The sequence below is a fragment of the Coregonus lavaretus genome (genome assembly GCF_964263955.1).
Source record: "Coregonus lavaretus genome assembly, chromosome: 3".
Classification (NCBI taxonomy): domain Eukaryota; kingdom Metazoa; phylum Chordata; class Actinopteri; order Salmoniformes; family Salmonidae; genus Coregonus; species Coregonus lavaretus.
The window spans coordinates 60,508,702-60,531,231 of NC_139990.1; the positions used below are offsets into that span (position 1 = coordinate 60,508,702).

The 22,530-nt window shown below is 43.1% G+C and overlaps 2 protein-coding genes across 2 annotated transcripts in view; one reads left to right on the forward strand and one right to left on the reverse strand.

Annotated features, from left to right (window-relative positions):
- Positions 1 to 629: 629 nt before the first annotated feature.
- LOC311112057 (uncharacterized protein) lies at positions 630 to 16,330 on the reverse strand. The gene is made up of 11 exons (XM_084155039.1): positions 16,169 to 16,330; positions 13,085 to 13,194; positions 12,798 to 12,954; positions 12,556 to 12,707; positions 12,217 to 12,332; positions 12,004 to 12,127; positions 11,285 to 11,389; positions 11,033 to 11,101; positions 10,065 to 10,118; positions 7,158 to 7,310; positions 630 to 1,358 (listed from the first exon to the last, which is right to left on the reverse strand). Exons 1-11 carry the CDS (start codon positions 16,233 to 16,235, stop codon positions 1,188 to 1,190), a joined length of 1,278 nt encoding a protein of 425 aa, XP_084011165.1. The 5' UTR covers positions 16,236 to 16,330; the 3' UTR covers positions 630 to 1,187.
- Positions 16,331 to 16,689: 359 nt separating this feature from the next.
- The window catches only part of LOC311112049 (ubiquitin carboxyl-terminal hydrolase MINDY-3-like), a 39,491-nt gene continuing 33,650 nt past the window's right edge, over positions 16,690 to 22,530 (forward strand). The window contains exons 1-10 of the mRNA XM_084155026.1: positions 16,690 to 17,465; positions 17,610 to 17,689; positions 17,969 to 18,029; positions 18,889 to 19,074; positions 19,331 to 19,382; positions 19,887 to 20,001; positions 20,083 to 20,156; positions 20,272 to 20,351; positions 20,798 to 20,868; positions 21,768 to 21,848. Coding sequence (XP_084011152.1) covers positions 17,372 to 17,465; positions 17,610 to 17,689; positions 17,969 to 18,029; positions 18,889 to 19,074; positions 19,331 to 19,382; positions 19,887 to 20,001; positions 20,083 to 20,156; positions 20,272 to 20,351; positions 20,798 to 20,868; positions 21,768 to 21,848 — 894 coding nt within the window. The 5' untranslated portion in view covers positions 16,690 to 17,371. The remainder of the gene's footprint in view (positions 17,466 to 17,609; positions 17,690 to 17,968; positions 18,030 to 18,888; positions 19,075 to 19,330; positions 19,383 to 19,886; positions 20,002 to 20,082; positions 20,157 to 20,271; positions 20,352 to 20,797; positions 20,869 to 21,767; positions 21,849 to 22,530) is intronic.

The following is a 22,530-nucleotide window of genomic DNA, read 5'->3' on the forward strand; positions in this document are numbered from 1 at the left end:
GAGCAATCGGGGGAGAAGGGCCTTGGTCAGGGAGGTGACTTAATACTTATTCCCCTCATTAAAATGCAAATCAATTTATAACATTATTGACATGCGTTTTTCTTGATTTTTTTGTTGTTATTCTGTCTCTCACTGTTCAAATTTACCTACCATTAAAATTATAGACTGGTCATTTCTTTGTCAGTGGACAAACGTACAAAATTAGCAGGGGATCAAATACTTTTTTCCCCTCACTGTATCTACCTCTATCGATCCAGTATCCCTGCACATTGTAAATATGATACTGGAACTGTCCCTGTATATAGTATGCTTACTTTATCATGTTCTTTTTCTTATATCTGGTGTGTTGTTGTTCTACATTGTTATTGATTACTGCATTGTTGGGGTTAGAGCTTGCAAGAAAGGCGTTTCACCCTGCATGTGACATTAAAACTTAACTTCATCCATCTCCTCTCATGAACTCTACAACACTACAGTATCTGTTCTGTATTAGTTCTTTATTTTAGCAGATTGGAATATCTTTCTAAAGTGAGCCTGGGTCATGAAGGGAAGCACACATTCATCTCCTTTTTACAACATGAATAAAAAAAATAAGCAGATTGAGAGAAAAATACAAAAAACAAACAGCATTCAAGTTGTTGAGTTTTTTTATCTGGTTCATTCCAGGACAATAGAAACAAAGCTTGAGTCGACATGTCAATCACTCCTAATACAGAAAACAATTCAGCACTAATATGAGAGAGGCCATATGATTCTGAGAAACTCAGGGTTGAACAGAAGGCACTTCTGAGAACACGATTCAGACAATATCTAGAGAGATTCAGAGAACTCAAGGGCCCATTCATCCTCTCTCAAGTGCCCATCGACTGATGCACTCGCAACTCTGCTGCTTTTCAACAAAGTGTTGCATCTGGTCTAGTTTGTGAGGTGTACAGAGATATGTAAGAGGTCTTTATAAACTCCATCTTTATAAACTTTATTTAATGTCCGAGTTAATAGTGCACTACAAAAGTAGAGAGGGGTATGCAGTCTAAACGCCGTTGACGCACCTTTTTTATTTACGCACCGATCGCAGAAGAATGCATTGGAAACATAGGGAGCGTTACTTTATTCACCGCAAACGTCTCTCAGCGTTTACCAACCTACTGTTTTACCACTATATCACTGGTAGAGAGAGAGGGGTGTGGTCAATGTTCCATGGCGTCCTCTTCCTCATTGTCACTGTTGGGCTCAAAGTCTTCGTCCAGGGCAGGGTCTGTCTCCCCCTCCTCCCCCTCTGTCTCCCCCCCCAGTTCCCCCAGGAGCTGCTCCATGTGCTCCAGTATGGGCCCGTCGTCACAGTGCAACTTCACGTACAGCTGGAGAGAGACACACAGTTTGTTACATACATGCACGTTTCCACCAGGACTTAATGTGAAAACTGCTACCAAATGCCTCTTTCCTGATGTATTGGGCTCAGCAGAACAAGGATTTTTCTCTGCTCTCTCTCACATACACAGTATTGCTGTTGTTATCTCAGTGAAATGCGCTGTGAAGCGGGACCATTACAAAAGCCTATTGTAGAGGGGACCAGTAGATTTCCCGGCGTATAATACTCTCTCTGCCTGAGTGGAAGCACTGGACTGATAACAGAACAGAACCCACCATCACACACACTACAGCAATCACAACACACACCGATTCATTCCTTTTGCTCCAAACCACTTCTCCTCTAGTGAGGGAGATAAGCAGGTCTGGGAATCTGGGCTGAACTGCATTATTCTGTATCACGCATGCACGTGCACACACACACAAAGTACAAACAGCAGCAGAAACAGATCACCTTCACACTGACAATGTAACCCGGCCAAAATAGTTTGTGTGTGTGCGTACGTGCACGCGTTGGTGTCGCCTCAGGAACAGTCACCAGGCAGTAGACCATGACTGAGGACGCTTGGCCCCCTAGGAGCTCATTTGGAGACAGTGGATGTTCTTCATTTTCGAGCTGATCACTTGAGTAGCATGGCATATCAATAAAATGTACTTATTCAACATAAGCTGTGACCTTTATGGAATGCTCATTTAGAAAAAGGAACGCATCTGCCAGGAGTATCATTTTTCATTGTGATACCCGTTAGTTAACTAAACAGTGGTATACATCATAGAGAATAGTGCTGAGCTCAGCACAGCCACACAATCAATGAAACATTTCTCATTTAGAGTGCTCCAAGTTTTCCTCCCTTCTTTCACAGGTTGGCTGCTCTGTGTGTGTATCACGGGTCAGCAGGTTCTCTGGTCTAATCCAAGAAGCTTTCCCTCAAAGCCTGGAGTCTCTGAGGCACATCTGGCCACTGCCACACACACACAAATGGGCACACACACATTCACTCCCAATGACGCGTCTTTCCTAAGTCATTGTGACAGGGGGTGAGGGTTTTGACCTGTGAAGAGAGAGGAGGGAAATTAACCCTTAAATTATCTCACCCTCTCTCCCCTCCTTCCTCTTTCTCTCCCCTCACTATCCAGATCCCTACCTCTTTCCTTGAGGTTCAGGTTGACCAAGTGTATTTGTACATACAATAAATGGCACATCTCATTAAAAATCACAGCAGAAATTGTGAAAGCAAGAGTCGATGTGCCCTTGAGGCAAAATGAATGATAGAAAGAAAGAGAGAGACTTAATTTCTCTCTTTCCTTCTTTGGGTGAATCTAATAGAGATCAAGGACTTTCTCCTCACCTCCCTCTAAATCACAATCCCCCTCTCAAACTTCCCACAACTCTCTCCTGCTGTGTCTCCACTCCCTTCATCCTTCACCCTCTCTCTTTTCTCCTGACCCACACTTTCTTTATCAATCTTTCTTCACCATCTTTCTCGCCCCCCGCCTTCTCTCTCTGCTCCACAAGTGACCTTCCTGTCTGTGTGACAGATCACTGCTCAAACTCCAACCTAGAACACACACCCCCACACACTCTCTCAGGAGAGGAGGAGAGCAGGGTAGGGAATGATGTGAGAGGTGGAGTGTAGGGGAGTAGAGGGCTGAGGGATGGTGGGGTATGGTTAACAGCAGAGGAGGTGAAATCAATCGTAACAACATCACAGAGAGAGGCAGCATTATGTGTGTGGAGTAAAAGAGTGTGTGTATGTGTGTAAATGAGTGTGTGGGAAGGAGCAAGAGGAGGTCAAGCGTTTTACTCTTTGATGAGCTAGAGGAGATCCCTTAGGGTATGGATGGGTTGGAGGGTATGTGTGTGATGTAATGTTAATGCTGTGGCTGAAAAGCGTGAGTGAACTCCAGGAGTGGTGAAGTGTTAATAGTGTGTGTGTGTGTGTGTGTCAGGTTTCCATTAGGAAAATGTGGCACCGGACATTTGACCGGCAGCATTTTAATTTAACGGACATTTGAGAAATTTACCAGACCTATATGCATTGGGTGCGTAACCTGATTAGGGCTTCCACCCACGGTGCTCAAAATGACATAACTCACATTTAGATTACGGTTATTCAGAACATGCAAGTCAAGGATGCAACGGTGTGCGTCCTTTTTACCGAATTCCGATGCGCAATTTGAAGATGTTAGAATAACTGCCACATTAACTTTTCCTCAGCCAACAAGACGAGTAACGAACAGCAAAATCACTAGCCTATGTCAATCTACTATCCCCATAGTAGAAAGGTTTACCTATTCTATTGGTCAGCTTGTTGAGAAAGAAATAGCCTATTCCAAACAGACAGTTGTGGGACAATATATCCCAAATTCATACAACCAGTAGGCCTAGGCTACATAAAAAAATGTATAAGCAATGAGGCTGATGCAACAGATCAGAACGTTGATAAACTATTAATTCTTCACATTATAAGCGTAGCAATCCGCACAAGGCTACGCGCAAATTTTCGTTCCATAATTCAATTAGCGGTAAGACACTGTTGTCAAAAGCACACCGCACATGCAAGTGGTTTAATGTGACAGAGATGAAAAATATCCATTAGAAATGTAGAAAGAGGGGAGATCTAAAGATGCAACAACTACCATGGGTTGCTAATATAACTATGATTGTGCCTTTGGCTACTGGACAATGAAAGAAAGTTAATTTGAAAACCAATAGAACATGAGAGAAATAGGCTACTGGCTTCAATTGCATATCGAAGTCTTTATAGAATAATTGCCTCCATGTTTCTACAGTCAGATTTTACTTTGAAGCAAGGGAAGACATGCCTCTTCATATGAAGTAAACTGTTCAGGTTTCAAACAATTAAGTATGTTTTCAAAATGCATACTGCTTCCAGCTCATTGCAAAGTGATGTGTGACGCGCTGAAGCCTGCCTAACGTTGCCTACATGCACTTGAATGGCGAATGGGAAGCGCGCTTCAATAAGGCCTACCAGTTGAGAAATATAAATAGTAGGCCTAGCTCTTTTTAAATCTTGATTTAGAATTGTTACGTAATGATTGGTCTTATAAAAGCACGTTTCACTCCAGCAGCAGCTAATGAGCTGTTTGAGAAGCTGTAGCAGTAGCTCTCACACTGTCTGACAGATCTTCCTCTCATAGGCTCTGTATCTGTATGCTGTGAGCATGTGATAAACATAACGACTAACAAAAGTACACACGCGCCAATTTAATTCCACTAAATTATGCAAATAAATCTATAGACCGATAAGCATTAGTGGTCAAATTGACTGGTATTTCCAAAAAGCAATATTTTGCCAAGGATTATTTTTCTTCTCCCGGACAGTTTTATTAAAAATATATATATTTTACGCCAAGTGCCGGCTACCACTACGTGTGTGTGTGTGTGTGTGTGTGTGTGTGTGTGTGTGTGTATGTGTGTCAATCATGCCTGTGTCCTGTGACAAACATTACAACTGCATACAGCTATTTATGGCTTTATAAGGGGCTATGAGTTTACAGCTCCTCTTCTCTCCTCTCAGGGTGGTTGATGTATGGTTGAGGGAAGGGTGAAGAAAGGTTAAGGTTAATGATGGAGGAGAATTGGAGAGTTGATAGATGGTTGGAGGGGTGTCAAGGTCAACCATCATCCAACCATCCTTCAACCATCATCCAACCCCCCCTGTAACCTTCCATGAGAGGGAGCAGAAGAGAAACAGGGTCTGTCTCTATAGAAGTAATGTGGCGAAGCACATTCATCAGAGGGGAAATGAATAATGGAGATATCTCTAACGAACATAATCAAAATGTGCACAGACACATACACAGGCACACGCATGCACAAATGTAATTAAATATGTACACTCACACAAACAGTGCTAACAACATAATGAAGTATGCTAGAAGTGGACTTGTATCTAAACAAGCCAATGGGTTCTAGGCCTCATTAACATGTTCAGGGTTTCTGACTAACTCTGAGACTGAACACTTTAATCATTTACACCACGCTCACAAACACTGGTCTGTTACGAGGGAAGACTCTCATACACACACACACACACACACACACACTAGTTATGCGTGGGTTGACTTAAACCCGCAGTCCCCGTGGTTATATCCACAGGGTGGGCGGGTTTATGCCCATTAAATATTGGGTGGATTAAGGGTGGGTGGGTGGGTGGCGGGATTTATAAATGTATAAATCTTGTGCAATTCATAGCTATAGGTTACATTGGGGTTATTCTTCCATTATTTGTAATCAGTGAATAAGCCTAAGCTTCGGGGCCTAACTGTGCAGGCGCCAAATACACGGCAATTGCAAAATGCTTTTGGGAACACTGGCAGAAAAAGTTAATGTCGGTCCACAGAGGCAAAAAGGACACTGTCGAAGTATAATTCAATAAGAGAAAAGCTACGAAATGGAGAGTTTAAAATAAAGAGAAGGGAGGCCCAGAAAAGTAATGCATGGGAACTGTACTGTTCAGATGGGTTAAATGGAATAGTAACTGAAATCTGGACACTAACTGTGGGTCTATAACCTCTCACATAGTCTTATTATTAACTCCTGCAGAATTAAGCAGTTCTTGCGGTAAAATTATACACCAAATGTAAATTTTGACTCGGAAAGAGCAGTGGAGAAATACGATTTATTTATTTCAGCATCTTGTGAGAATGAATGCGCGGTTAGGGACCGTCTGTAAAGGTGCTATCTTTATCAGCATTGAAAAAGCTGATAGTATTTCAAACACATAAAATATGCATCCAAGCCAAACTGAAATCTTAACAGAAACATTTTGGGTCATTTTCACAGCTTTTAACTCCCTTAAAACGGGTAAAATGTATGTAATTTGGAAATTTTGCACAGAAAATCGTTCTCGTTTTTTTTGTCATTGCTGCGCGAGAGAAGTAGAGATGAAAGAACTTTACCGATGTCAACTGGATTGAAGCATTCATTCTATTGATGTATACATCCATATTTTCTGTTGAGCAAGGGTTTATTTAGTCTTCTAGGACAACAAGTAAATGACAGAAGAGAAGCTGCATGTATCTAATTATAGACAAGATGAGTAACAAATAGCCTAACAAAATGTCGGAAAGCAGAAGCATAGGCCTATCTAAATTAGGCGTCAAAAAATCGTTACAGCATCTCTGACTGTACAGCGTATTTTCTATATTAGCGGGTTAGGGTCTGGTTGCGGGCCTCAGATTTTCACTTTATCACATAGTTGGGCGCTTGCGGATGGGTTATTAGCAATTGTGGACAGTGAATAAACAGCTGACCTGTGCATCACTAACACACACGCAGTCTTGTATAACTAACCTTGTGGGGACACACAATTCAGTCCATTTTTAAATCCTATTTCCCTAACCCTAACCGTAACCCCAAAACCTAACCTTAATCCTAACCCTAAAACTAACCCTAGCTTCTAACCCTAAAACTAATTCTAACCTTAACCCTAAACCCTTTTTGTTCATTTACTATTCTTGTGGGGACTTCTGGTCCCCACAAGTATAGTTAAACACATCCACACCCACACCCACAAAAACACTCCATGAATTGTATACTTCACAGGGCTCTCCGTATAGCTTGTAACACAATTCTAAGACAGACACATAGCTCCTCTTGAGGTAAGAAAACAATTAAGATAGGGTTAACATTTCAGAATCACTGCCAGCAGTGAAGCTCTGTATCATACGTGTGTATTGCTGACTGTACAAGCTGACAGTACAATATCGACCAGACAGACTGACATCAATACATAGCCTCATCAATGCGTTTGTGTGTGTACCTTCTTGGCTTTGGTCAGGTAAGATCTGGCTGCCTCCTTCAACGCTTCACACTCCTCCCTCTCCTCATCGCTCTCTTCTCTCTCCTCCCTTGTTCTCTCCTCCTTCGCTCTCTCCATCTGCAGGTAACACACCCAGCCTGAGAGATACCACACCTGTGAGAGAGAGGATAGAAAGAAAGGTGTGTTTTATTAAGTGAGCTCAGCTGTGACAGGGGAAACACATTTAACTGTCTGATTTCTAGTCCGCGTGAAATCTGTACCTGGAACTGTGACAAACAGGCTTAACACAGACACACACGCACGCGCACCGGAGGCACTGATTGAAATGCACACGGCATCTTCATGAGCTGCCACTATGGTAACGAGCTGGGCCTGTGCTCCTGCAGTTTGTCTTCACAAACTTTCGTCTCCACGCGCCAATCTGACAGCGCTGTCACACACACACACACCACTTACAGACTAAAGGACAAAACACAGCTACACACATTCCATCTCTCCTCTCAGCTACCTGATGTATTCCCTCTCCCTCATACCAATACTGTACACACCCACATTAAATACACCCTACACAGTTTACCCCCATCCCTCCACCTACAACACATAGCACACTTGTACTTCAGAAATGTGTGGGTGGGTGTGTGTCTCATCTGAGGACAAGGATCAGCCACCCACACTTCTTGCAGAAGCAGGACATTAACATTCCCCTCATTTACTCTTCATTTTACAGCAGATAACAACAGAGACCTCCACCTCTATCAGTAGACCCATTACATGCATGCACGCACACACTCATGCAGACAAGAGGCTTGAAGGCTAAACATAACTTTATGCCTTTTGAATGATTATGCAATTATTAGAAGCATCCTTCTCATGACCTGATCTACAACTCCGTAACTTAAGTTTTGAGCATTGCGGTTTCCGAACTTTTGAATACAGACACTGACCTGTGTGTCTATTTCTGGTTTGTCACTTCAATTAGAATGTATTTGCTTCCTCAAAGAACAAGTCTCTTTGAAAGTGTTTATGAAATATGGTCTGTTTTGCTAGTATTTATGGATGTATTAAACTAAGCACACACACAGACACACACACTCTTCACGAGCACACACGCCACTCGTCTCAGCAAATTAACGAGCCAGCAAATTAAAAACTTCAGAGAATCCACTCAAATCGCACACACACCCACTCTCTTAACGATAAGTCTACAGTACAGTAGGTAGGTGTCAATCAGTCCTCTTGGACGAGACAACAGTCACAGATACCATCTGGTTCTAGAGAGTTTTAATCGTTTTAAACAAGGTCTATATAAAGACTTAGAAAGAGTCCGAATTCTAAGTTTGCCAAAAATGTTGTACAGGGAGTTAGGTACCACCACCTTGACTACTGGCAGCAGTTTGGGACCATTAACAATGCATGAGTTACCGAGGTGGGTGACTTATCAAAAAGAATGGTTAGCACAAATACAGTTTGAGCTGTGGATAGAGGGTTTAGACTAGGTTGAGTCATCGTCATCTCCAGTTGTGTTATACAGGTTATTACTGCTGACAAAACAAACACTCTACTGTATATTCATAGAGTTCAAACTGTGTGTATGTATGTGTATGTATGTGTGTGTGTGTGTGTGTGACTGCTTAGAACAGGTGTCTCCTGAATGAGTTTAAAAGGTTCAGAACCCAAGTGAATGCTCTCAATCTGCCAGCTGAGGTGTGTAGGAGGGAGGGTGTGAAAGAATGAGCACACTGCAGTTAGATCATCACACACACCTCTTGCAAAGAATACTAATATGGCTCTGAAGCAGAGAGAAGCAGGTGTGTGTCCTTCTCGCTTCACCAAAATAAAATAAAACTGTGCCAGAATCTTTTCATGTGTCTATTTTCAAAGGATAAAGCTAAAAACATGAGCAAGTTCATAGTTAAGAATACTATAACAATATAGAAGAAAATGAAACCTATTCTACAAGGACCGTATCACTCCCTAAAAACACAACCCTATGGAACAATCCTTGGATAGCTTTTCAGAATTCACAGATAAATTGGTCCACATGGAAAACTAAAAGGCAAAGAAACCATGATAGAATTAAAAAGGAATTTTGGACTGACCAATGTAGATATTTTCAAATACATGCAAATTAAAAGTTTCATATCAACACATTTTTATTCGAAATCTTTTGGACATCAGAGCAATCTTAAGGGAATCCTATTTGAGTCAGAAAAGGATATTCATATGATAGGTAAGATATGCAAAACCTTGAAGAGAGCTTATCCAACTGACAATCTCTTAGAAAAAAATATAAACTACTGGAACCAAGACTTAAAAAGAACTGATGTTGACACAAGATGGAGGGAATGTTGGAACATAACTAACAAAATTACAGTTAACGAAAATGTACGCTTAATCCAGTATAAACTAAAGTATAGAATTTATTACACAAGAGACAAAATCCACAAATTCTACTTCACAACGGCAGAGTCATGTCTTAAGTGTAAAACTAACAATGACTCAATAAACCATGCCTTCTGGGAATGGTAAAGTCCAAAAGTTATGGGTGGAGTTTGAAAGTTGTCTGTCAGAAGTATTACAATGTAAATGTATTTTAATCCGTCTGTCTGCATACTGTATTTCAAGACATGGCATATGAGGGTGCAGTGAGATACCCAATGGGTTGGACAATACATTTTTCGTCAATCATCTTGAAAAAACGATACTTAAAACTGGAAATCAACCAATCAGTGCAGTGAGGCCATGTGGCGGAGAGTGATGCGGGTGCTGGAGATGGGGGTGTGAGCAGGTGGATCTGGGCAGGGGTGATGTTGATGATTGTGTGCGTCTGTATGTTATCGTTTGTATGTCGATGTTTAAAAAAAAATATTAAAAAAAACTGCCATCATCATCATCATCATGACTCACCTGCACCACCTCGTCATCCTCCTCTAGTAGACCCTCCAACACATCTACTGCTGTCTGAGAGAGAGAAATCATAAAAAACTCACAAACCATAATTTCCGTTGTTCATTATACATTAAGCACATCCTGCTCCTAGCCTGAGTCGCTCGCCGTGTGTGGAGGCAGAGAGAGCGAGGTGTTTCCTGTCACACACATACACCTCGCTCTCTCTGCCTCCTTAATCAATGGATGTGATCAGTGAGTCTGATTAGAGAGTCTCAGAACCAAGTGTTCTGTAGACACGGTCGTCAATAGCAACAAGACAGTTTACACAGTCATCAATACACAATTAAGCTAATCTCATGATTACTATCAATAATCAGTCAATATCCCTCATTTCCAATACTCCTTCACTTCAACAACCAATACAGAACTGGTAATGGTCAATAGCTAATTTATGAGTTAGAATGGTGTTGTTTAGAGTTGAAAACTGCAATGTTAATGACTTGCCTCTGGGTTTACCACTGCTGTGTGGAAACTGAAGACAGAATTATATAAAAAAATTTACAATAGAAGACTAAAATAGGCTAAAATATTCTAGCTCTGAGTTATCTTGTCCTGCATCTCCTGTTCTCCAGTTATCTGCCGCTTCCATCTTGTTGTTATCGGTGGTGAATGTTTCCAGGCTCACAGCAATCATCATCCTCATCTCCTCCTCCTACTCAATTGTGTCTGATTCCTCAATAGATGCACTGAGTCTGTAGTGTGTGTGTGGCTTGCTGACACATGCATGAGGATGAAGACAAACAATGTGTCAGACACACACACAAACCTTTCTACCCCTCTCCCTCCCTCATCCCTCCAGATCTTTTCTAAAGCCCTCCATCCTCTCATCGCCGTTCCTCCCTCCATCTACCTCTCTCTCTGGGTAAAGAATACAGAGCACTGGCCTTTTCACAGAGAAAACTCATCCTACACACACATACACCTACCTCGTACTCTTCTGCCTCTACGAGGAGTTTGGCCGTGGTGATGCGGGATTCATACGGTGGGATGTCACTCTGGAAAGGGAACAACACCAGTTAGACACACATGCACTCACAGAGTCTCTCTCACACAGACACACAAAGTCACACACAGAATGATAAGTTGGCCCTCTGACTTTTATTCTCTGGGTTGTCTGACTCACCTGTGTGTGTGTGTGTGTGTGTGGGGGGGGGGGGGGGGGGGGTTTAGTCTCTCACCTGTGTGTGTTCCTCCTCTATGTCCTCTTTGCTGGGTGGAGCTTCACTCTGTTTCAGGGCAGGTAGCCACGCATCCACACTCCTCATCAGGTACTCCCTCCCCTCCTACACACACAAAATCAGACATCTGCTCCACTGAACTGTCAAATCAACACCATTTGGTTAGAGCCACAGTGCCATCTGCTGGCTGGAGGAGATATTTATAAAAGTAACCTTGAGAAGAGCTGCAGTATTCCAAAACTCGTCCCCTCTTTGAAATGTTAGAGTCATTGAGGAGTAAATCCCTAGCTAGCTGTTATTGTTGCTCCCTAAAGATTAAGGCTTTCTGAAGAATTGGAGGCTTGTCTCATTGCAGTGCTAGGACTAGCAGATTATGGTACAATTGTATGGAAATGGCAAATGCTCTGATTGTTCAGTTATAGACCATTTCTCTCTCTCCCCTTATCTCTTTCTTTTGCTCCCTCTCCCCATCTTTCCTCCTTCTCTCTTTGTCAGATGTGATCCCTGTGCCCAAATGTATCCGCTTCATAACTAATTCTGCATTAATATCTGTCATAAGCTGATTAACGTGTGTGTGTGTGTGTGTGTGTGTGCCTAGCTCAGCAGATTAATAGCATATGATTCAATTTTCTCACATGAATTAACTCTTTAACAAGGTGATAACTTAGCGTGAGACATTCACTGCCTCTGATTTATAGTCATACAGTGTGTGTACTGACCTGGTTCTTCTCTGTACTGAACAGGTAGCTGGCCATCAGCTGTAGAGCCTCTGGGTTGTCAGGGTGATAGGTCAGCGCTCTCTCTATGGCCTGTCGACACTGATCTCCTGCCCTCTCCTCCATACTACACACACACACAAATATATGAATTCAATACACAACAGGCCATTCAGGAAACAGAAATGTATATATTTGATTTGATTTTTGTGTTACCAGAGGTCAGTGAAGTAGATCTCTGCCACAGAACAGTAGGCCACACACACGTCTCTGGCTGTCGGGATCTCTGACCCCGAGTCGTGGAGAGGGGAGGCTGCTGCCTCTGCTCCTGCCTGGGGTGACAGGGGGATGGTTGAGGTAGAAGAATTCAGCATCTCTGGCTGCCAGTTTATGACAGTCAGTTTGTGACACAGTCAGTTTGTGATAGTCAGTAGGTGTATGTGTTCAGACTGAAGCAACAGCTCCTCCTAGTGTTGTGTTAGACATGCAGTCAACAAAATCCATAATTAGTGTGTGTGTGTGTGTGTGTGTGTGTGTGTGTGTGTGTGTACTCACTGTGGCTTGTGCGTGTTTCTCCAGCATACACAGTAGTATCTGTATTCCTTTGGTGTAGTATTGCACAGCCTCCTGGCCTGTGTGTATCTGCCCTAGAGACATGTATTTACTATGACCCTCATCAGGACTCAACTGCACCGCACGCAGAAACACTTAGAGCTGGGGTTAAGGAACACACACACTCATGTGCGTTTGCACCACACACACATGCACACAGAGATGCATGCAAACACCATACACACTGAAGGATATTTCCTTGGCCCTCTGTGTGTCTCCCAGTTCAGAGTGGATGTGTCCTAGCAGGTCCAAGGTAAGGAGGTTGTCAGGCTCCACCTCTAGTGCTCGCTGACAGAACCTCCCCGCCATCTCAAACTCCAAACTGTCCATACACTCCTCCGTCTGAAACACAACACAGGACAGATGTTAGTGTACAGCGTGTGGCAAACTCCAAACTGTCCACACACTCCTGACTCCATCTTAAACAGGAGAAAGAGAGAGTATGTCTGGTGTGTGTTTGTGTGTGATCTACCTTCTCCAGTAGTTGTTCTACAGTATATTTCTCAGCAGTTTTCTTCTTGGCTTTCTCCTGCATCTTCAGCTTCATTCTATCTTGAGGTGACAGACCTGCCACTCCAGAGCCTGTTGCAACAGAGTCCCTATTGTTAACAATAGCCTATATAAGTCTGGCTACTGTTACTGTAGCTAGGTAGCAAGTTAGCTCGCTAGCTTGTTCTTTCCAGAGTAGACTAGCGAGGCACAGTGCCTTCAGAAAGTATTCACACCCCTTGACTTTTTCCACATTTTGTTACAGCCTGAATAGAAAATTGATTAAATTGAGGGGTTTTTTGTCACTGGCCTACACACAATACCCCCATAATGTAAAAGTGGAATTATGTTTTTAACATTTTTAAATGAAAAGCTGAAAAGTCTTGAGTCAATAAATATTCAACCCCTTTGTTATGACGAGCCTAAAGTTCAGGAGTAAAAATGTCCTTAACAAGTCACATAATAAGTTGCATGGACTCACTGTGTGCAATAATAATGTTTAACATGATTTTTGAATGACTACCTCATCTCTGTGCCCCACACATACAATTATCTGTAAGGTCATTTAGTCGAGCAGTGAATATCAAACACAGATTCAACCACAAAGACCAGGGAGGTTTTCCAATGCCTCGCAAAGAAGGGCACCTATTGGTAGAAGGGTAAAAAAAAAAGCAGACATAGAATATCCCTTTAAGCATTGTGAAGTTATTCATTACACTTTGGATGGTGTATCAATACACCCAGTCACTACACATATACAGGTGTCCTTCCTAACTCAGTTGCTGTAGAGGAAGGAAACCGCACAGCGATTTCACATTGAGGCCAATGGTGGCTTTAAAACGGTTTTACTGAGATTAATGGCTGTGATAGAAAACTGAGGATGGATCAACAACATTGTAGTTACTCCACAATACTATAGAGGCGAAAGAAACGCACACCTATTTAGGCGAGGTGCTGGCTAACAGAGTAAAACACTTTAAAAAGAAAAGGAAAGCCGCACACTCTAGGAGCTCAGATGCAATAATTTAATATCCTAATAACCAACATTTCGACAGACAAGCTGTCTTCATCAGGGTATAATGACAAACACTGCGGGTCACTAGTTTATATAGTGTCAAAGGACATACGCAGGTGTCTGTAATCATGGCCGGGTGTGGCCTAATAGCATTGGTTAATTCACAGATAAACAGAACATACAAAAAACATGGATAGCATACGATCATAGATAAAACTTGGCTACATAGTCCCACAAACAATCCACAATACTAACCTAATTGACAGAGTGAAAAGAAGAAAGCCTTTACAGAATACAAATATTCCAAAACATGCATTCTGTTTGCAACAAGGCACTAAAGTAATACTGCAAAAAATGTGGCAAAGAAAGTGTTATGTTTGGGGAAAATCCAATAAAACACATTACTGAGTACCACTCTTCATATTTTCAAGCATAGTGGTGGCTGCACCATGTTATGGGTATGCTTGTAATCGTTAAGGACTGGGGAGTTTTTCAGGATAAAAAATAAACCAAATGGAGCAAAGCACAGGCAAAGTCCTAGAGAAAAACCTGGTTCAGACTGCTTTCCACCAGACACTGGGAGATGAAATCATCTTTCAGCAGGACAATAACCACAAAACACAATGCCAAATCTACACTGGGGTTGCTTACCAAGAAGACAGTGAATGTCCCTAAGTGGCCGAGTTACAGTTTTGACTTAAATCTACTTGAAAATCTATGGCAAGACCTGCAAATGGTTGTCTAGCAAAGATCAATAACCAATTTGACAGAACTTGAATATTTTTTTTAAAGAATAATGGGCAAATGTTGCACAATCCAGGTGTGGAAAGCGCTTTGAGACTTACCCAGAAAGACTTACAGCTGTAATCGATACCAAAGGTGACTCAGTGTGTGAATACTTATGTAAATTAGATATTTCTGTATTTCATTATTTTATTTTAAAACATGTTTTCACTTTGTCATTATGGGGTATCTCTGGGTAGTAAGTTGGTGGTCTGTTGATGATCCCTCTAGTGGTTTGGGGGCTGTGCTTTGGCAAAGTGGGTGGGGTTATATCCTGCCTGGTTGGCTCTGTTCGGGGGTATCGTCTGAAGGGGCCAGTGTCCCTCGACCCCGTCCCCCCCCCCCCCGTCCCCCGTCCCCCGTCCCCCGTCTCAGCCTCCAGTATCTATGCTGCAATAGTCTATGGGCCGGGGGCTAGGGTCAGTCTGCTATATCTGATGTAATTATCCTGTCTTATCTGGTGTCCTGTGTGAATTTAAGTATGCTCCCTCTAATTATCTCTCTCTTCCTCCCCTCCCGGAAGACCTCAGCCCTAGGATCATGCCTCAGGACTACCTGGCCTGATGACTCCTGGTTGTCCCCAGTCCACCAGGTCTTGCTGCTGCTCCAGTTTCAACTGTTCTGCCTGTGGCTATGTAACCCTGACCTGTTCACCGGACGTGCTACTGTACCTTGACCCGGACCTGCTGTCTCGACCTCTGAATGCTCGGCTATGAAAATCCAACTGACATTTATTCATGAGTTACTGACCTGTTGCACCCTCTACAACCACTGTGATTATTATTTGACCCTGCTGGTCTTCTATGAACATCTTGAAGAACAATCTGGCCTTACTGGCTATGTACTCTTATAATCTCCACCCAGCACCGCCAGAAGAGAACTGTCCACCCCTCAGAGCCGGGTTCCTCTCTAGGTTTCTTCCTAGGTTCCTGCCTTTCTAGGGAGTTTTTCCTAGCCACCGTGCTTCTACATCTGCATTGTTTGCTGTTTGGGGTTTTAGGCTGGGTTTCTGTATAAGTACTGCTGATGTAAAAAGGGCTTTATGAATACATTTGATTTGGTATTGTGTGTAGATGGGAGAGGAAAAACATATTTAATCAATTTTGAATTCCGGCTGTAAAACAACAAAATATGGAATAAGTCAAACGGTATGGATACTTTCTGAAGGCACTGTAGCTATCACACATGATATCACAGATATCACACATAGACAACAACACTAGTTGTCCTATATAGCGATCTAGCTAACGCGTTAGATACGTCACATACCTCCATTAGAGCGCGGATCTTTCCTCTTGGCTTTGTTCTTCTTTTTGCCCTTGGTTTGCCCTCCCATTACAACAAGAACGATTTGCAATCAAGTTTTATAATCTATGTTAGAATCACTGTAAAAAAATATGGGGACAAATTAGTCCACGCGTAGGGTGTGAGTGCACATGCCCAGTACTGCTAACCCAGCAGCTACGGAGTATGATAGTGGACAAACAGTTCCAGTCCCAATGAATGACAGTAAGAACAGTCGCTGTTTGAGAATGCAAAAGTCAATCGATTTGATGTTGCGTTTTCTTGTGTCTCAGTTATTATATACAACCTTAATTTGTTGAGTATTTGCTAAAATTCTATTGATAAAGTGGTGAACCAAACGTCACTGAGGTAATGTAGACGGGAAAATAGGCGGGAAAGATATGACGTGGATAAATGACATTCTGAACTCACCAATGGGCTGCCAAGCTGGAGCCCGTGCCTCAAGAACATTCTGGATTTGGCCCAATCCACAGCTACGAGCGTTTACGTCACTCAATACACATTCCCAAACAGCTGTTGTAAATAGAATGACAGACGGCTAGCTAGTATTTGATACCGACAATAAGCATATATTTTTACTACTTCGGATGTCCATTACAGGCTTTTGCCTCCTAAAAATGGACTAAACGAAAGTTAGACCTGAATTTAAACTGCCACCGCCTCTCTTTGGAACATCAAAACGTGATGCATTTAGCTAGCTAACGTTGCAAACTGGTACTAACGAGTTAACGTTAGCAGGCTAGCAAGGACGGTACGACTTGGAGCAAGGGGAATTGAGCAGTTCGCTAACAGCCTGGCTCGCTAATTTATTGTTATCAATCTGGACAGCTGACCAATTAGCTAGGCAGCTAACGTTAGGTAGCTAGTTTACGCACGCTGCTTTGCTGGAGTAGTGGGCCCACCTAACATTAGCTAGGTTAACTAACTAACGTTGATGCTCATATCTCCCGCCTGTCCGCTGGTCAGACCGGGGAGACTGCCCTGTCACGGAGCTTCGTTGTGGCGGATGCCACCGGCCCCGTCTGCCGAGGGAAGCGAAGCACCAGTTCCTGGAAAATCCGAACGGGACCGTGGCTGTGTGCGCAGTGACGGCTCTGTATTTGATTGTAGTTAGCTAGCCAGCTAACCGTTAGCCAGGGCTGTAGGACCAGTGTAAGGTAAGGAGAGATGGGGGAGTTAAATAAAGAGGTTGTGGATATAGTTTGGGAAAGACCAGGCAGCAACGGGATGTCCGCTTCAATCTTTCGGAGATGGACCCAAGGTAAGCGGCCTCACCTCTGCTTCGCTCCATTCTGGTGCACCCCTCTGTAACCCCCTCTAACCTGAACACAATCCAGACATTGTCAGTGTTGAACCAGGTAGTGGTGGGGCAAAATAAGTGACTGATGTGATTCCTATGTTACAGGGTTGGTCTTCAGTGAGACAGAACACACAGCACTGGAGCAGTTTGAAGGAGGACCATGCGCTGTCATTGCTCCTGTACAGGTATGGACCAGTCACCAGACCAGACAGTGCATAACCTTACACAAAAACATGAGTTAGGTGGTCCAGGTAGAGGGTGTTGGTGTCTGTTACCAGGGTGATGATATCACGACAGGCACACATCTTCTTAGATAGCACTTTCTGGAAGTCAGCTGACAGGCACTCAGCTGAGAAGCCTTCTCTACTACTGTTTATTATACTGTTTATATTTATTATTGCTTTTTTGATCCTACTGGTGTAGAGATGCTTGTAGAATATTTCCTGATTGTGTGTTTCCTGCAGGCCTTCCTTCTGAAGAACATCTTGTTTAACAGAGAGAGTTCTAACTGGAGACACATCACAGGTAACCCTGACCTCAAACCCTAACCCAGCATTTCCCAAACTCGGTCCTCGGGACCCCAAGGGAAGCACGTTTTGGTTTTTGCCCGTACACTTGTCGTGGCAAAATTACAAACTGTTATTTTCATGCGCTGTATAAGCCTTAAACCTGTACATTTCCAACTGTCTGTTTGAAGGTCTTGTAAGAAGAAGCTGGTGTTTTTCCACTCTGCTTCTGTTCAACTTGGTCACACGGCATCAGAAAAAAAGCCTCAGTGTTCTTCTCATATCTGTTCAAGGGCACAGCTGTGTGGAGATATGAGGAGAACAGAGGCTGGCTTGAACAGAAAGGAGTAACGTTATCACTTGTTTGTATGAACACAAGGTAGCGTATGATGCCCTGATCTGCCAGGGAGGGGTGGAACCAGCCATGATTAAGCATTTTTAGGTCCACTATATAAGACGTCAGCATTTCCTGTTGGGCTCTCAACTAATCACCTACGGGTGGTCGTTGACCAGCTCCATTATTGCAATAATGAATCTATAACAAATAAAGATGATTGTTTGAAGAAATGACAGTCTGTCTCACTTGATTAGAATTTCCACGACAATACTACACTGCTGATACAAATGATTAAAGCTTGTTGATTAGTTAATTATTTGAATCGGCTGTGTAGTGCAAGGGAAAAAAACAAAACATGCACCCCTTTGGATCCCGAGGACCGAGTTTGGGGAAACCCTGCCCTGACCCTGTTTAACAGAGAAAGTTGTAACTGGAGACGTATCATAACTGGGTTTATATTTCTATGGAAACCTAGGCTAGATCTTCAGACAGCACCTTGGCAATCAATGAATCTGATTCTCATTGTATGTGTTCCTTGTAGAGGAGGAGCAGAAAGCGGCCCTGTGTTCTACTCTGGCTGAGATCCTGGAACAGGCCTGCTCTACCTCCTCCACTACCTCCTACTGCCTAGTGACCTGGGCCAAGGGACAGGGCCCCCACACTACCACTCACACACCCCTCACAGGGGGTCCAGAGACCAGCCAGAACATGCAAGACCAGCAACCTAGTGAGTCCCACTACTCATCAATCCACTAATACCCATCTAATATGAATAACTGCATTGCTGTAGTGAGATGGTATTAATCATTGCATATGATAGTGGGTAGACTAGATAGTGAGTAGTATTGCAGTCACTGTCACATTATCTAAAATAATGACATTGTGTTCTGTCAGCGTTACCTAAGTTGTTTCACTTAACTGCTCGGAGTGTGATGCTAAAACGTGTGTGTGTTTGCATCTCTGTGTGTGTCTCCTGTGTGTAGCTGCTTTGGCTGCTGAGGATCTTGGCTTTGAGCGGTTTCACAGCATCCTCCAGTAAGTAACTCTACTGACTGTGGCTCGTCTCTCTATTGGCCATGACTTCCATGGAGATGAAAGGAGCACTGCATTGCAGGAAAATCAGGAACACTAGTGTGTGTGTGTGTCTCCATCTGTCTGGGATTGGCTAAGCCTGTGTGTGTGACTGGAGTTTCTCGATAATGATTTACAACCTGCTGACTCGGCACACACACTCCTCACTGATTCCTTAATGAGACACACACACAGTCTTTGATTCTCTGCCAGAGGAGCATTAGATTGCCATCTGGCACATTGCGTAATGACATCATACAACACTGTCAGCATGAACTACTGCACAGTCATAGCAGTGTGACTTTAAATGACTGCTATACAATAAAGTTTTAGTAACTGTTCAGTAGTTGTATGATTATTATACCTACAGTAACCTGAACCCCCCTCCTGTCTCTGACCTCTAAATTAGTGTGATTTCGTTAGAGGTGCTCTCGCTCACCTCTAGCCCCTGACCTCTAACCTCTACAGGAAGCGTATTGTGAAGTCATTATCAGAGCTTAGAGAGGAAGTTGTGTCTCTCTACGAAACCTGGAAAGGGCGCTGTGGAGTCCTGCTCTTCCTCTACTCTGTCATCCTCACCAAGGTAAGGCTCTGCGTGTGTTTGTGTGTGGGTGTGTATTACTCTGTGTGTGTGCATGTAACCACTTTCTCTTTGTGTCTACAGGGGATAGAGAACATAAGGAATGAGATTGAAGATACTACAGAGCCTCTCATAGATCCAGTCTATGGCCACGGCAGGTACGTCCCCTGATCCCTCACTTTATTTAATCTTTATCAGCTACATTTCTTTTGACAACTTGAGCTAAGGGATGTTCCAAAAAGGTTAAGCCACTACCTTTCTTTCTCTCTGAAGTCAGAGTCTTGTTAACCTGTTAGTGACGGGCCATGCTGTCTCTAATGTGTGGGACGGAGACAGGGAGTGCTCTGGCATGAGTAAGTACTCCACACACACTGACACAATTATTTTTAAATTTTAGTCATTTAGCAGATGCTCTTATCCAGAGCGACTTACAGTATTGAGTGCATACATTTTCATACTTTTTTCGTACTGGTCCCCTGTGGGAATCGAACACACACAGCGGATGACATTTTCTTAGTGCAAAGTGTTGTGCAATAAACCTCATTATCTGGCAGCGTGATTTAATTTGAAACTTTTCTTCAATGTGCATTATGAAGAAGCAACTATTTATTGCTCAGTTTACTAATGGTGTTACGGAGAAGTTGTCCAGTCTCCTGGTGACTGTCATCCCACAGCTGAACACTAGATGGCAGTGATCAGCCACACTTTCACTGGGGGAACATGCACACAGAGACTGTCCAAAGAAGTTGTTTCACTTAAAGTTTTTTGGGTCTAAGCTGGGCCTCTCTCTTTTCCTCAGAGCTCCATGGTATCCACAACCAGGCATCAGTGGGCTTCCTCACTCTCATGGAGTCACTACGCTACTGCAAGGTACGAACACACACACACAGACTGACATTCCTTCAGGCTTGTTATGTCCAAACCATGGTGGTGAGTTTGTGTTCTTGTTCACTAGTCTCGAATGATTGCGGAGAGAGATTCAAACATGCTGTGATAGAATCAGCACCACAAATAATCACATTCTCATACACGCTCCCTCTCTCACACATACTGACACTTGTATGTGACTGACTGTGTAGTAGGACATTTATGATTTGGATAGTGGTGGAAAACACAAACCACTCTGCAAGCTCCCATGTGAAAATGTGTTTGGAGGCAATAGTCCTAACCCCAACCCTACACACACCCCACACTCACACATACTGGGAGATTCGAGGGCGAGAATAACATTTTACAGAAAAGAAAAAAGACAGATTTTCACCCTTTGGAGACTAGGGTGTAGCTCAGTTGGTAGAGCATGGAACCCAGGGTTGTGGGTTCGATTCCCACGGGGGACCAGTATGGAAAAAAAAAAAAAAAAAAAAAGTGCACTCACCAACTGTAAGTCGCTCTGGATAAGAGCGTCTGCTAAATGACTAAAATGTAAATGTGTAAGGAGCCGGGACGACAGTAGAGTAGTAGAATAGCTGAGTAAGTCTGGGTAGCTGAGTTAGACCTGGGTACATTGGTATGTTCATGCTATAAACCTGCCCATTGAACAGCCATTGTATTAGCAACAATATCACATAGCCTTCTCTTCTCTATTACTGTACATATTTTATTACGACATCAGATTGTATTCCCTGATCATTCCTCCTGTCAGTTGAACTGGCATCAGAAATACTTTAGAGTCTGTAAAACGAACCTGGTCTGGGTTCAGACAGTAAAGTCAGTCTGGAGTCCGAATCAGAACTGCTTTGCTCCAGTTGTGGTTTGTATGTGTGTTTCAGGTAGGTGCGTTCCTGAAGTCTCCGAAGTTCCCTATATGGATCCTTGGCAGTGAGACTCATCTCTCAGTGTTCTTCGCCAAGGTAAGAATCCCACAAAAACACACACTCAACCTGGGCCCTGTGTGTCTGTGTGTAATATAAGCCAGTCTCTCTTCCAGCGGCAGGTCAGAAAAAGCCGTACCAGGAATGTGTTCTTTAACAGATTTAGTACTGCACAGTTCACATCAGAGAGAGAGAGACTGGGAGAGCGAGAGAAGGAGGTATTAGAAAAGATAGGACGGCAGTAGTATGGTCTTATATGGCTAGTTGCTGCTGTTTTTTGCCGTTGTCTTGAAGCCTTGCGGTCAGCTGCAACCGGGCCAAGCAGCACAAAACACCCACACACCCTTACACACACACACACACACACCAGTGTTTTGGGCCAAGCAGTGTGCGTGTAACACAGCTGATGTGAGGGTTGAGAAATGACAGCATGTTCAAAACGTTTATTAATTGTTACAAATTGACTCTTATAGCTGGACTCCTTAATGGTGAAACTGCCCCGTCTGTTTGAGATATTACAACAACAAAGAAGTTACTGCAAACAACGAACACAGTTTTTTCCCCTCAGACATCAGTGCGCAATATGTACTGCAATTTCTTTTTTTATCATGCTGCGCAGCAACAGAAACAATAGGTTGTTAAATAAAACGGCAATACGGTGCTGAGTGTTTGATTTGACTGCTGGGGGGCAAGGAGACCCCCAGCTCTGCTAAAACCATTG

Excerpts from the sequence above, each read along its gene's own strand:
- LOC311112057 (XM_084155039.1), bottom strand. The coding sequence starts at position 16,235 with ATGGGAGGGCAAACCAAGGGCAAAAAGAAGAACAAAGCCAAGAGGAAA. Across the intron at positions 12,128-12,216 it reads ATCTACTTCACTGACCTCTG|TATGGAGGAGAGGGCAGGAG; the intron begins GTAACACAAAAA and ends GTGTGTGTGTAG. Across the intron at positions 1,359-7,157 it reads ACCTGACCAAAGCCAAGAAG|CTGTACGTGAAGTTGCACTG; the intron begins GTACACACACAA and ends GTCTCTCTCCAG.